The 14,804-nt window shown below is 43.8% G+C and overlaps 1 protein-coding gene across 1 annotated transcript in view; it reads left to right on the forward strand.

Moving 5' to 3' along the window:
* Positions 1-283: 283 nt before the first annotated feature.
* exoc4 (exocyst complex component 4) overlaps positions 284-14,804 on the forward strand; it is a 165,092-nt gene continuing 150,571 nt past the window's right edge. Inside the window, exons 1-4 of the mRNA XM_083757731.1 lie at positions 284-392; positions 1,766-1,955; positions 7,759-7,953; positions 12,714-12,910. Coding sequence (XP_083613857.1) covers positions 313-392; positions 1,766-1,955; positions 7,759-7,953; positions 12,714-12,910 — 662 coding nt within the window. The 5' untranslated portion in view covers positions 284-312. The remainder of the gene's footprint in view (positions 393-1,765; positions 1,956-7,758; positions 7,954-12,713; positions 12,911-14,804) is intronic.

Here is a 14,804-nt window from a genome sequence, read left to right on the forward strand (position 1 = left end):
CCACAGATGAATATTGTGTAACAGTTAACAGTTTTTGGATTGAGTTGTACTTGAAATGTACTGTAATTCTGCAAACTGTTAATCAATCAATCAATCAATCAATCAATCAATCAATCAATCAATCAATCAATCAATCAATCAATCAATCAATCAATCAATCAATCAATCAATCAATCAATCAATCAATCAATCAATCAAAAACCATAATCCACTCCACCCCCCGTGAAGACTACAACTCCCACAAGTCATTGCTCTAGCCTCGCGCTCTCCTCTTCCTGTTTAGGTTTTGTCAGCTACAGCTAGCTTGTAAAGATGGCAGCTGACACAGGCAGGTACAGGAGTGCAGTGAGCAAAAGCAAAGACCCGTCCGGTCTGCTTATATCTGTCATAAGGTAAAAAACTGTCATTATATCACTATTACGGTAATATCCTTCGTACACTAGAACACTGCTGTTTCCCGCGTCTCGTCTCTACTCCACAGATATTATGATACAGCATAGACTTCTAGCTTGCATGCTAAAAACAACATCCTTCCTGTGTTTGTTGTCATTATAACATTTATTAGAAAACAACTGCTTTATTTTGACTGTCTTTGTCGTCCAGGGTTTTGTGCAGTTTATATAATAACAGTATGAATGATATGAATCGGGTATATTTTTGGAAGAAAGGAGACCCTGTGTGAGATATCGGTTATGAATTAAGAACAGCTGTCATTGGATACAGGATAGGGAGACAGGACAGTTACGCGCGAGGGAACCTCAATGTAACATTGGCTATTTTGTCCAGAATGTAAAGAAAAACATACATATTTGGATTTAATGACGTGAACATGCACGGCACATAATTATCAGACTATTTCCTTCAACTTCTTATTGTTTATGCCCCAAAATGACTGCACGTTTTGTAGCAATTTATAGCAATTGTAGAAATATTAGACGAATGTTTAAGCATGTATACTATCCCATGTATACTAGCCCACTATCCTCCCGTTACTGTCATTTCATTAATCATGGTTAAGATTATGTTATTATATGTATTAGCCCTGACTGACCTTTAATGGCTTTTAATACCTTTTTAATATCAATTTGGCCAAATGGTCAAATATTATGTAAGAAAGAGGCAAAGGCACACATTAACATACCTCGCAGTGCGATTAACAATTTAATTGTGTTTTTTAGCATTGAACATTGGAACGTTTGTATTTCTGTTTGCCTTTTAGGCTTCGTAGTTCGTAATCACATACTGACTGACACATTTAATTTTCTAGAAAAATGTTTGAAAATGTGTGGACATTTTTCAACATGGAAACAATTGACGATTATGCAAAAAATAATTGCGATTCTCTCAAATGATTGCGATTAGGCCATTATGTAACTGACAGGCCTACTACTGAACTGTAATAACTAGTGGTGGAAAGTTTATTTACTTAAGTACTGTACTTAAGTAAAATGTTGAGGTATTTGTAATTTTGTACCTTACTTTGCGATGCATTGTGAGCTTTTAGATCTGCTATTTTCAAAAGATTATTATACATTTGTAAACTTGAAATGGGACATTCTGCACAATGAGTACTTTTGGTACTTAAGTACGTTTTAATGCCAATACGTTTCTACTTTTACTCAAGTACTTTTTGAATTCCGGACTTTCACTTGTAATGGAGTAGTTCTATATTGCAGTGTTTACACTTTTACTTAAGTAAAACAATTGAGTGCCTTTATCCACCGCTGCCCTGGTGGTTGTGATCCCTCCCTCCCTCCCCTTGCAGGACGCTGTCCAGCAATGCGGGCGTCCAGGACCGGGAGACGGAGAAGAGCCGCCTGGAGGAGGCCTTTGAGAAGTGTGACAGGGACCTGGACACACAGATCGTCCAGCACTACGCCGAGCTCACCACCGCCATCAAGACCTACCAGAGCATCACGGAGAGGATCACCAGCTCCCGCAACAAGATCAAACAGGTACCGCGGGATTGGTGACGACGTCAATATTGTGATTAACACATTGTCTATATATAATTATATATACGTATACATTTGTTTTATATCGCTTTAGTTTATTTGGATCTGAAACGACACCACTAAAACACACCCACACGCACGGAACGTGCTCGACTACTACTGTTATAATTAGGATCTTCTCTGGCTCTTTTCTCAAACTACGTCGCTGTCCATTGTGCTGATCAGATATCCGGGTTCGGATCTGATTTCAGATTTTTCATCGCATCGCGGTTGAAATATAAGCGGGCACGGTGGCACAGTTGGTAGTGCTGTCGCCTCACAGCTAGAAGGTCCTGGGTTCGATTCCCGCTCGGGACGCTGTGGGTGCTGGCGGTGTGTTTCCTCCTCTGCGTCATCAGTGCCCATACCCGAAGGCGGGGTTGGCGAAAGGGCCTTTCTGTGTGGAGTTTGCATGTTCTCCCCGTGTCCCTTATGGTAGGTACCCTCACAAAAAACATGCAGTAATCCTGGTCACTAAACTGCCTCCCCCTGGCCAGCCGGGGCGCCTGATGGAGGGGAAAGGAACTGGTTGGAATAACGTGGTCCTTCCACGCGCTACGTCCAACCAGGGGAACTCCCCCCTGTCAGGTGTGAAGGAGCAACTTGGACACTCAGGCATGAAGGAAGCATGAGTTCAAGTCCGTTGCTCTCCCCATGTCCCCCATATATGGGGATTAGGTTGGTGGAGGGTGTGTAGAGCCCAGGATCACATTAGATGATTGACACAGGGGTGAAAAATGGGTTACAAAATCGTGGGATAAAAAATATATTAAAAATGAAATGTAAGTGTTTCTCGAGAAAGATAGCTATAGCGTGAGCTAATGCTAACATTAGCCTTTTCATACCATGGAGGTCTGCGAGCGGGGAAAGTACTTGAGTAGTAAATCTCCCCAATTCCGCGCAAGCTATTTGCCACTTGTGGCCACATGGCAGCAGTCTAAGGTTGCATTCACACCTCTACTTCAGTAGACTCTGGGTGGAGAAGTTGCATCATTCTTGCATATTTTATTTGCTGCGTTTGCCTTCACAAGTTCACACTGGCTGTGTCAAGCGCAGCAGGGAACTTTATCAATGTGTTAAGTTCATAATCTACACAGTGAAATCTATGGTGTTAAAAAAGAATCACACCCGTGTGAACTGAGTGGTGCAATTTCCCCCCCCCCCCCCTCTCTCTCTCTCTCTCTCTCTCTCTCTCTCTCTCTCTCTCTCTCTCTCTCACTCTCTCTCATTAGAGTCACTACCCCTCTCACTGTTTCTGGCGCCCCCTACTGCTATTATTAAGTCACATACTCGTGCTTACACAGACAGACACACACACAAACAGGTACGAGGACATTGCAAGCTGGTTGTAGGAGTGGTTGCACCACTCAAAAAAATACTCTGAGTAATAGTTAGGACGTACGAAGTGCTAACGTGGATGCAGCCTGTCGTCTTGGACTGGACGTGTGTGTGTGTGTGTGTGTGTGTGTTTGTGTGTGTGTGTTTGTGCGCATGCACTGTTCTTTTGGGCACATGGCCGAGGCACAGCGGAGACGAGAGCGCAAAATTATCTGAAGTTAATTACAATATGTACTCCCATTGATGATGATCCGATCATCATATAACATTATTAATTATGCATGTGCCATTTTAGCTATACAGTTTTATAGATCATGCTGAGCTAAAGGTGTTTTAATTTTAATTTTATGCACAGACAGACAGACAGACAGACAGACAGACAGAATATTCTGTACACTGCAGTGTTTTTATGCGTTTCCTGGCTTAAGCAATTGATTAATGTGCTGCTCGTCTCACCATATTTCGATGAGGGTTTCGGTCTCCTTATTTGACCACATCTATCCACGGTAACGGACCTAACGGGACATCTTTGCGCTACGTCAAATATGCCCTCTCCGTCTCCAACTGTGTTTACTGAGTCCTCATTCATCCACCACATTGTTTGCTCCGTTTTTTTATGCGGATTGCATTCACTTCACACCTGCAGTGAATCGAAGTCAGGTGCGCTTGGAAGCTAAACGAAAGTGTGAAACCCCCATTTTTATTTGGTTGAACTAGAATGCGATTGTTTGATCAGAGTTCGAATGAGTGTGAACAATAATGGAATTTGTAATTATTCCAGTGGTTCTCAAACCTTTTTAATTTCAAGTGGCGCCATAACAGTAACAGTGCAAGGGTTCATTTGGAACCCCCTCAAGGAACCCTGAGAGTCCCTGGTCCCCATTTGAGAACCACTGTCTTAGATCTTTTTTACACACTGCCATCGGATAGGTACTCAGTATTGACAGATACGAAAGTTTCCGGAATCTGTATTGGGAAGGAATAAATGGTATCGGACGGTACATCTCAATACGGAATGATTTGAATGCCACCCACAGCCTTTGCTTGCTTTAAGTGTGACTAATCACCCTGATTGTCAACCGCGTTGAAGAATCCTAGTGTCGTAACGCGTCGGTCAGCTCTGGCTTGCTCAATAAATACATAATTTATCCGTTTTTTTTATCAGATGTCTGATTCATTGTAATCATTAGGGACACTGTATAGCAGTTTAAAATCCTAGCGCAACCTCTGGTCCAAAATAAATCCATTGAAGAGCCCAGTCAATCCCCTGTGCTTCCAATGGGGATGGATTTGAATTCATCTCATTTCCATCCAAGGCCGAGACGACGGCTCTGTCAGGTTGAGGTTACCTCAGATGAAGGCAATCACATTTACTCAAAAATCAAGAGGGACATTTTTCTTAGAACTACTCTACGCAACACGGACGCTATAACACAAGGACTGTGAATGCATATTTATAGCGAAGGCAGTCTGATTGTCCCAGGGAGTTTATCATCAAGGACATTAGAGACCTAAAGCGGAATAATAGTGGAGCTTCCATTGATTTCTCCGGAGCGTGTCGGTCTGTCTGAAAGAGCTTTTGGGAGAAGCTGTCAAACGATTTCATATCAGCCTTGTGCCAGCCTCCTCCACTCTGACAGCTTTCTCTGTATGTGTATTAACTTTTGCTGTAGCTGAAATCATAGTGTGTTAACATGCAGCCATATAATATATAGTGTTCTTCTGGGACATTCCCCATTCCTTATCTTATCTGTGTAACTTACGTTTCAGTTAGAGATGTGCCGATACCATATTTTGCTTCCTGAATCAGATAACATATAACTTGCGTATTTGTCGATACAGAGTACCAAATCCAATCCGATACCAGTGTGTTGTTTAAATCGAATCTAGGATAGTGGGTCCCAAAGTGGGATACAGGGACTCTGGGTTCCTTGAGTGTGTTACAAATGGACCATTACAGGTCTGTAACTCTGTGAGTTTACAAATGGAACCAAATAGACCCTTACGGGTCCATGCATGCACACACACACACACACACACACACACACACACACACACACACACACAGTATGTTACCAGTAAGACGCCTTAAGGCGACGGGCGACTGCAGGGCTGACACACTACTGGAATAATGCCACTTAATTATGTCAGCACTGTCATATAAGTTTCATTTTAAATTAAGCAGGGGTGCAGAACACAATGGGTGACAGTGCTTCTTTCACCTGACATATCACTGTGATTAATTCTTGTTTAGTATTGGCACAACATAAATGTTACAGAGACTTTAGAACTGTAACAGCCACAGCCACAAGTAGTTGTGTTTACCTTGTAATGTGAAAGAACCGAAAGCATCTGAGGTGCAGGCACGCTGTGTGTGTGTGTGTGTGTGTGTGTGTGTGTGTGTGTGTGTGTGTGTGTGTGTGTGTGTGTGTGTGTGTGTGTGTGTGTGTGTGTGTGTGTGTGTGTGTGTGTGTGTGTGTGTGTGTGTGTGTGTGTGTGTGTGTGTGTGTGTGTGTGTGTGTGTGTGTGTGTGTGTGGCGTTAGCGTTACAGTGTCAGCATAGTAAGTGTGCGACCTTCGGTTCGCAATAATATTAAAGGGACATTTCACCGCTGAAAGAAACTGCAGTCACTCAATGTTAATAGTATTTGTAGTAAATAACTGTAGCACAATTTGAACTCTCTTTTATTTATTTATTTAATATTTTTTATCCCACGATTTTGTAACCCATTTTTCAACCCTGTGTCAATCATCTAATGTGATCCTGGGCTCTACACACCCTCCACCAACCTAGTCCCCATATATGGGGGACAAGGGGAGAGCAACGGACTTGAACTCATGCTTCCTTCATGCCTGAGTGTCCAAGTTGCTCCTTTACACCTGACGGGGGGGAGTTTCCCTAGTTGGACGTAGCGCGTGGAAGGAACACGTTATTCCAACCAGTTCCTTTCCCCTCAATTTGAACTCTCTTTGACTAGGGTTTGACTGGATTGCTGAATTCCTACAATGCCCATAATGCTTTGGTGCATTTCCCCTCCTTGTGGAGACGTAGGAGGCTGCATGGAGGTGTGACTTTGTGTAGTCCAGGAAGGAAGTGAGACCACAATTTCATGACCTGAATCAGGTTTTTGTTCATGAAAATGACTAAAATAGCGCAACCCCCCCCCCCCCCCCCGAAAAAAAAACAGGAAAGTGTTTCTTGTGTCCTAAACCAGTGTTTCTCAACCTTTTTTGTCCCGGGGCACACTTTTCATAGCCTAAAAATCTCGGGCACACCTAGATATATGGTGTGTGTATATACTGTATATATACCGGTGTGTGTATATATATATATATATATATATATATATATATATATATATATATATGAACCCAATATACTTTTAAAAACACACATGACAGCACTCGTCAAATAACTTTAAAGAGAAAGAAAAGGACAGAGACAGTGCCTCAGTTTCACCAATTTATTTGTGAAAACTCATACAAAATGTAGCACACACATGTTCAATTTGTCAATGCAAAGTAATACTTCTAAATAAAAAAAGTTGTAAAAACAAAACAAAAGCCCAATTGTGCTATCTGATAGCGGCACATTTGCTAATTCCTTTGCAGCATCTGGTGGCACCAAGCCCACACCCCCCGCGAGTTTGAATGATCTGGCTATTACTGTTTCTGCCAATGTATGTGGCATTTTTAACTGTGCCAACATCTCTGCGATTTGGTAGCTTAATTCCAGACCTTTTTCAGAAGTCTTAGTGGTACTGCGTATCAAGAGACTTGCCTGCTTCGTTGTGTCTTTCTCCTTTTTTTCTTTCAAGCTCACGAAAAAGTGTTTGTCCTTCGTAGCGAGTTCATCATGATTGGTATCAAGGTGGCGCTTCAGTTTACCACATACTATACACAGCGGAATCGGGTACGTTTTATCCCCAGTAAACGTGAAGCCAAACTTCATGTAATCATCACGGTACAGTCTGGCAGGGGCTTTCTTTGTAGGCGTTGCTTTAGTAGCCGCCGTTGTTGCTGCTGTTGCTGTGCCGTCATCAGATGCAGGTGACACGGCGGCACTGTCTGTGCTGTCGGGTTCTGGTGGTGTCTTTCTGGAGGGAGCGAAATGTAGCGTCTTCTGGATGCATCTCTTCTTTGCTGCTGGTTCCATCTTGTAGTAGTAGCTGTACAATGTGAATGCCATGTCTGTGCAATAGGACGCCTATCTATCGCTTTCGGGGGAGGGCTAGTGTAACTTTCGGTCAAAATCTCGAGGCACACCTGGACAAATCAAAGGCACAGTAAAGTGCCGCGGTACATAGGTTGAGAAACACTGTCCTAAACATCATTAAAATAAGCTCTGGATGCAAAGGGGGAGAATCGGTCCTTTTTAAAATAGTTGTTTTGTTCACTCTCCATAATGTGTCTTGGTCCTCCTCAGGTGAAGGAGAACCTGCTGTCCTGTAAGATGCTGCTGCACTGCAAGAGGGATGAGCTGAGGAAGCTGTGGATCGAAGGCATCGAGCACAAACACGTCCTGCAGCTGCTGGACGAGATCGAGAGCATCAAGCAGGTTCCTCAGAGGCTGGAGGAGTCTATGGCCAGCAAGCACTACCTCCACGCCACCGACATGCTGGTACGTACTGGCTCTTTACCCAGCCCATTTAGGTGTAAACAATGTCTTCTAAATCCTGACAGTTTTCTGAAATACCTATGTTTCTATGTCAGTGGTGCTCAATATTTCGGGGTCAAGGACCCCGAAAATGATGTTGAAATTGGCCACCGACGTCCATCTGAACATATGTTATTCCTGGAACCTCTCAGAAGCAAAGATTTGAGTTCAAAACGTTCGCTCTGAAAGAATACACATTCAAAGATTTGCGCCACATTTTCAACATGAAAAAAAAAATAGCAGATCTACAAGCTCGTAGCACGGCACTTGGTGCCGCACTATCAGCTTGTAGATCTGCTATTTTTCACACTGTCCAATAATGAATAAACAACTGTTTTTAGGAGAGAAAAAAATTCAAAGGCTAAAAACATTAAGCTAAGACTAAAACGCAGAAAGGGAGATTTGATTTGAGTTAGCAGTTAGGAGGGAAAGCGAGTCCGACATACTAACATTCCGACAGTCATGATGAGTCCGACACCTTACCCAAAACCCTAACCTAACCCTAACCGCACGCGGACACCACAGGTGATTTTTAACCCCGTTAGTCTTTGGCTTTTTGCCTTTATTGATGGTTACAACTTACAAGTGAAGGTAGACAGGAAACGGGGAGAGACATGCAGCAAAGGTCGTCATGAACGGGACTCGAACACACGACACGCTGTCAGGTGTTGGAGGAGTTCAGAGAGCTAGAGGGGACACTGGTTGTTGAGTGCTTTGTATGTGGTCATCAGTATTTTGAAAATTATTCTGCGTTTTACTGGGAGCCAGTGAAGGTCGTGGAGGACTGGGGTGATGTGTTCTCTGGATCAGGTTCTGGAGAGGAGGCGGGCATCAGAGTTTTGCACATATTTTCTTGATAGGGGATTCACACTGAGACGGACTGAATCGTTTCATTGGAACCGTTTCCGAATACGGTTGCCTGGTCCCCGATGGCCATGATTCACATTGCCCGAGATTCAACAGCGCACCCGGGTACACTTGCATAACACACTTTAATCCTCCAGATGGCGGTTTGCTTGATGGCTGGCGCGCACGGACACTGACCATCAACTCTGCGACATTGTCTCAAATAAATCCAGACACACTGCATTGCCTCTTTGGCTTTTTGCCGTTATACTACTTCACTGTCAGCCTGCCTGCTATTCACTGTGTCAGTCAGTTCTGTGCTCCAGTGTATTAGTTTGCTATGGATTCTACTTCAGCATTATTATTATTTTGTTTTACTTTGGAAACTGTGCCAAGCAAAGCCCAAGAGCCACGTGTAGTCCGCAGAATAAGATCAGCGCGTACTGCGGTGCTGCGCGTATACGCAGATTCAACAGGAGACGGGCGGCGTTGAGAAATGCGCTGGTGTTACGCATCGTGCAGCGGCTGTTTTCTTTTGTTGAGGCTTGGCTCGTCGACTAGAGATTATGTCACGTTCTTTAAAAAAGAAACAGTCCACTTCCTTCTTTAGGTACGCATTCATTCACATTGGAACGATCCGTATCTGAATACACTTCAACGGTCCAGAGACCCGCCCCCCATGTGGTCCCGGGGACGGTTGGGCGATCCGCTCCCGGGAACGGTACGCATCATTCACACTACCACAACATCTGCCAAGTGGTCCCGAGTGCGCACCCGGGACCATAGTGTGAATCGCCCCTTACAATTTTCTTGTTCAACTCGGGTGTCTCATTGTCTAAAACGTTTTAATTTCAAAGACTCCCATAACTCGAGAGAATGGATGTTTGGAATTGAATGGAATGGATTTTTTTTCTGACCTGAACTGTTTTTTTAAATTGAGCTCGTAAAAACATGGATGTTCTGTATGATCACCTCAATCTGAACATCAATTCCAATAGAAATGCTGCTTTAGACTGTAGCTAATGATAGACTGCATGAAGGAAATCTATCGATGACATCACCAGCGCGGAAGGAAAGCGTTGCCGGGCGATGATGACGCCAAGAGCCGGTAAAAAAATCATTATTAAACATTATAAACCCTTATCTCGTCCTGTAGTCCTAGGTGATCTGTGATCATAAATTTTACTCGCCCAATGTCGGCACAGTTTGAAAAGATTAGAGACCCTCTGGAATTGACATATAGTGCTACAATAAAACAAACTAGTTTTCTATTGGAAAGATTAGATGCAAGGTAACTTCTCCGATTGTAAACTGAAACTATTGTTCTATTGTGAGGAGGATATGTGACAATCTGACATTTCCCTCTGCGTGTTGAAAGGTTGCTCCCAAAAGGAGCTAGAAACTCTACCAGCTAATGTTGTGTAATAATGACCCTTTTTTACACATAAACAATGGGCAAATGCCCTTTAATCTGGGGGCGTGCCTATACACTTCACTAGGTCATTAACAGATCGCTTGAATGATCACAGGCATGGCCAGTTTACTTTGTATAGCACATTTCATACACTCCTCTACTCTCACTCTCGCACGCACACACACATACACACACCTGCTGATACCCCTCGGTGAAGTCCAGTGTTCTCCAGAGGAATTTGATAAGCTGTCATACGCTCTCTTCTCTACTCTACTCTACTCTACTCTTCTCTACTCTACTCTACTCTACTCTACTCTACTCTTCTCTTCTCTTCTCTTCTCTTCTCTTCTCTTCTCTTCTCTTCTCTTCTCTTCTCTTCTCTTCTCTTCTCTTCTCTTCTCTTCTCTTCTCTTCTCTTCTCTTCTCTTCTCTTCTCTTCTCTTCTCTTCTCTTCTCTTCTCCTCTCTAGTTAAATCACCAGAGGCTTCATATTGTTGATTAGCCTGACAGGCTGGGCCCCCTAACGACATTAAGCAGCCATCCTCCGTCATCCCAGCACTAATGACACACACACACACACACACACACACAGACACCTCTCTGAAAATACAGTATTATCTCAGCCCTGCACATTAGCATGATATAAGTATTTGGTCTTGTACATAAAATTATGTTATTTTCTCGCACGCACACGCACACAGTCACACACACACGCAGTCAGGCATGCAGAGTAATGCTATTAAGTCGACTGGGGGATGATCGAGGCGCTGAATTATCACATCTCTCACTAATGTGGTTCTCATCTGCATCAACACACACTTGACCCCCTGACCCCAGCCCCCCTTCCCCCCCACCCCAGAACCCCCCTCTCCCCTCCTGGTGTTCCCCCCATGACACACACACCCACTCAGGTCTCTATCATCTAACCATTAGTACCCTTCTGATTAATAACACGCAGGCACGCGCACACACACACACTCATTTCCTCTTGCGAAGATTTATTAAATACTAACATGCCACAACCAGCGCTGCTAATGAAAACAGAGAGGAGACTGAGGTGGAGGGAGAGAGAGAGAGAGAGAGCTTGTGATAGAGAGAGACATGGAGAGATTGGCGGAAAGGTAGGTAGAGAGAGCGAGAGAGAGAGAGAGAGAGAGAGAGAGAGAGAGAGAGACAAGGATATAAGGGGGAGTGACTCATGATCATAAAGTCTGCAGGTTGCAGGGGAGAGGGAACCTCTCCATTCACTCATTTGAATGTACTTTCACAGTTCTATTGACAGCCCTGTTCCAGGTGTGTGTGTGTGTGTGTGTGTGTGTGTGTGTGTGTGTGGGGGGGGGGGGTGTGGTCGTGTAACAAATTCATTTTCATAAAATTGTAACCGGAAGTAGATGTTTACCAGGCCACTAGCCTGAGGCCTGTACTCGGCAAATGACATCACTAGTAGTCAGTAATTGAAATGGCACCTAATGGGAAATAATACGACTTGTACTCAACGACAAAACCTTACGTAAACCACACTGCGCTGACTATTCAATTACCACTAGGGCTGCAACAGTTAATGGAACGAATGGCTTTAGCCCATTATAATTCATTTTTTAACACAATTATAGCTTCTTCAGAAACACTAAACGTTGCAAAACATCGTCTTGTGATCAATTTGGATAGAAATAAGTAAACTAAAAACTAAAAACAAAACGATGGAGGCACAATTCTAAAATAAAATAAAGAAATAAATAAAAACCCATGGTAAGTCATTTGGGATCAATATTCGTAGGAAAATGAGCCTATATGTTATTTAGTCTGGGGTCGTCCTAAGCATGTTGCACCATGGAAATGGCCTGTCTACTGTACAAGCTCTCAATCTATTTTTCCTTTTAAGATTAGAGCATTTGAAGTGGTCATGCTCTAATCTTAAAAAAACGATTCAGATTTTATATGGAAGATGCTTCTGAGCATTGTTATGCTCAATCTGTGCTTTCTTCAACGGGTTGTCCAGTACTGTATTCAGAACAGCAGGAACAATATGACTCATCATATCATATATATTTTTTCTTTTTTAACTGTATTACCCTACATAATTGTTTAGGAATCAGCTCTAGGTGCCCAGACGGTTAGCTCAACCGTCTGGGCACCTAGGCTGCTGAGCCAGCCTGACGGCGTGCCGTGGGTTCGACTCCCGATCCAGACGGCCTTTGCCGCGTATCTTCCCCCCCCCCCCTCCCATCTCTCTCCCCATGTCAGTCTACTTTCAACCTATCAAATTAATGCAGAAAAAAAGGCAGATCTACAAGCTCATAGCGTCTTAGGCTTGTAGGTCTGCTATTTTTGAAAAATCGAAGAACGACTGACATAGAAACATAGCTTTTTCAGAAAACTGTCAGGATGTAGAAGACATTTTTAGAATCTGATCTCAGGTCAAAATGGGTTAATGTGTGTGTGTGTGTGTGTGTCCTGTATGCAGGTGTCTGCGGTGGAGTCCCTAGAGGGTCCCCTGCTGCAGGTGGAGGGTCTGGGAGACCTGCGCCTGGAGCTCCACAGCAAGAAGCTCAACATCCACATGGTCCTCATCGACGAGCTCCACAGGCACCTCTACATCAAGTCCACCAGGAACCTGGGTCTCAAGAACAAGGACAAGAACGCTGCTGCTCGGCTCCCTGGGTAAGAACCAACCTGGGTATATAGAGGGTATGCGTGTGACACAAGGGGCCAGTGAGGCTTTCCAACGTTGAAGCAAGGGGCCCTAGTGGTAAGAGGAAGGACTGCAGGCGGACCCGTGGATTCATGACGAGGAAACCCTGTGCAGCTGGGCTTTAACATTGAGCACTCGGTTGCACTTCTGCATTTGGGCACCAAAATTTGGTGCCCAATTGCTGAATCGGCGAAAAAAGGCGGAAGTAGACGGTCCTTCCAGGTGCTTCAAAACGCCACTGAGCAACTTCCACTGGCATGAATAGCGGGTTAGAATGAACCCGTAGGCATAAAGTTATGCGGTAACGCCTACTGAGTGGCAAACTCAGTGGCAAACTACTTTCTGGCATTGACAGCCCCTACATCCACACAGAAAAGTCCTATTCCCTTTAAACAACATTAAATTCACTTTGCCACTCGATTTGCCACTCGATCTGCCATTCACTTTATGCATGCGCATACCCTCTATTGTATAGAAAGATAGAGCATCCCAATTGGAGCCACTAGCGGCGAAATTGGACACAAATACTACAAATTATTAAGAAAATATGTATTAGGCTTTTTGCGTCACTTTGTGGCTTCATAATTCAGCTAATCGAGAAATAGTCGATGAAATAATATCCGAGAATATAATGTTGTATGTTGTCAGACCCCTAAACTTCAGTGTTTAGTTAGTATGCAGTGAGGCAGACAACCTCATGGCAAATGTTCTCCTCCGACCAACACAACCAATTCTACTGTACAGCATTAAGACCCTAGCGTGCGCATGTGTGTGTGGGGGTGGTGTTGCCTTCCAATGAGCCATTTACTGAGACTCTGGACCGGGAGGAGGAGGGTGGGTGGAGTACTGTACGGGTGGTGTTCCTTCCAGACGCCACCTTTTGACACGGTGTTGTGGCTGCTGCTAAGTGAGAGCGGCGTATGGAGAGGCTGCTGGGTTGTTAGAACACGCCCCGACACAGACACGCTGGGTACCTGCCACTCTCTGACCCCGGGTAATAAATCACCACACCTCACCGTAATTACTGCACCACACACATACACACACACACACACACACGTGTATACAAGCACTTAAACACACGCACGCACGCACGCACGCACGCGCGACTGAATAGTGTAAACGCACACGGGTCTACACACATATGTACTCTCAAACGAGTGCACAAGGGCGACAGCACAGCGGCACGGTGACCTGTGTCAGGTTGATGTGTCTCACCGCGGCAGGATTGACTTGTCTCTGGTTGATAGCGGAAGGTGGCTAGAATACAAGAACGTTCGCCCCAAAACACCTTGGAATGGTCGCCACCAGGTATTCCTAAACGTGACCTCAGTAAAACTATGCCTAAACCTAGCCTTATTCCTAAACGTAACCTCAGTAATACTATGCCTGAATCTAACCTTATTCCTAAACGTGACCTCAGTAATACTATGCCTGAACCTAGCCTTATTCCTAAACGTAACCTCAGTAATACTATGCCTAAACCTAGCCTTATTCCTAAACGTAACCTCAGAAAATCAATCCACGAACCTAACCTTATTCCTAAACGTAAACTATGCCTAAACCTAACAATATTCCTAAACGTAACCTCAGTAAAACTATGCCTAAACCTAACCTTATTCCTAAACATAACCTCAGTAAAACTATGCCTAAACCTAACCTTATTCCTAAACATAACCTCAGTAAAACTATGCCTAAACCTAACCTGACCTTATTCCTAACCTTAACCTCGGTAAAACTACAGTATGCCTAAACCTAATCTTATTCCTAACGTTAAAACCAAAAAACGACTTAATTTAATATAGTACAAGTACTCATTATGCAGAATATCCCATTTCACAAGTTTTCGAATGAGAATCAGAC

The sequence above is a fragment of the Protomyctophum parallelum genome (genome assembly GCF_964188405.1).
Source record: "Protomyctophum parallelum genome assembly, chromosome: 22".
Taxonomy (NCBI): domain Eukaryota; kingdom Metazoa; phylum Chordata; class Actinopteri; order Myctophiformes; family Myctophidae; genus Protomyctophum; species Protomyctophum parallelum.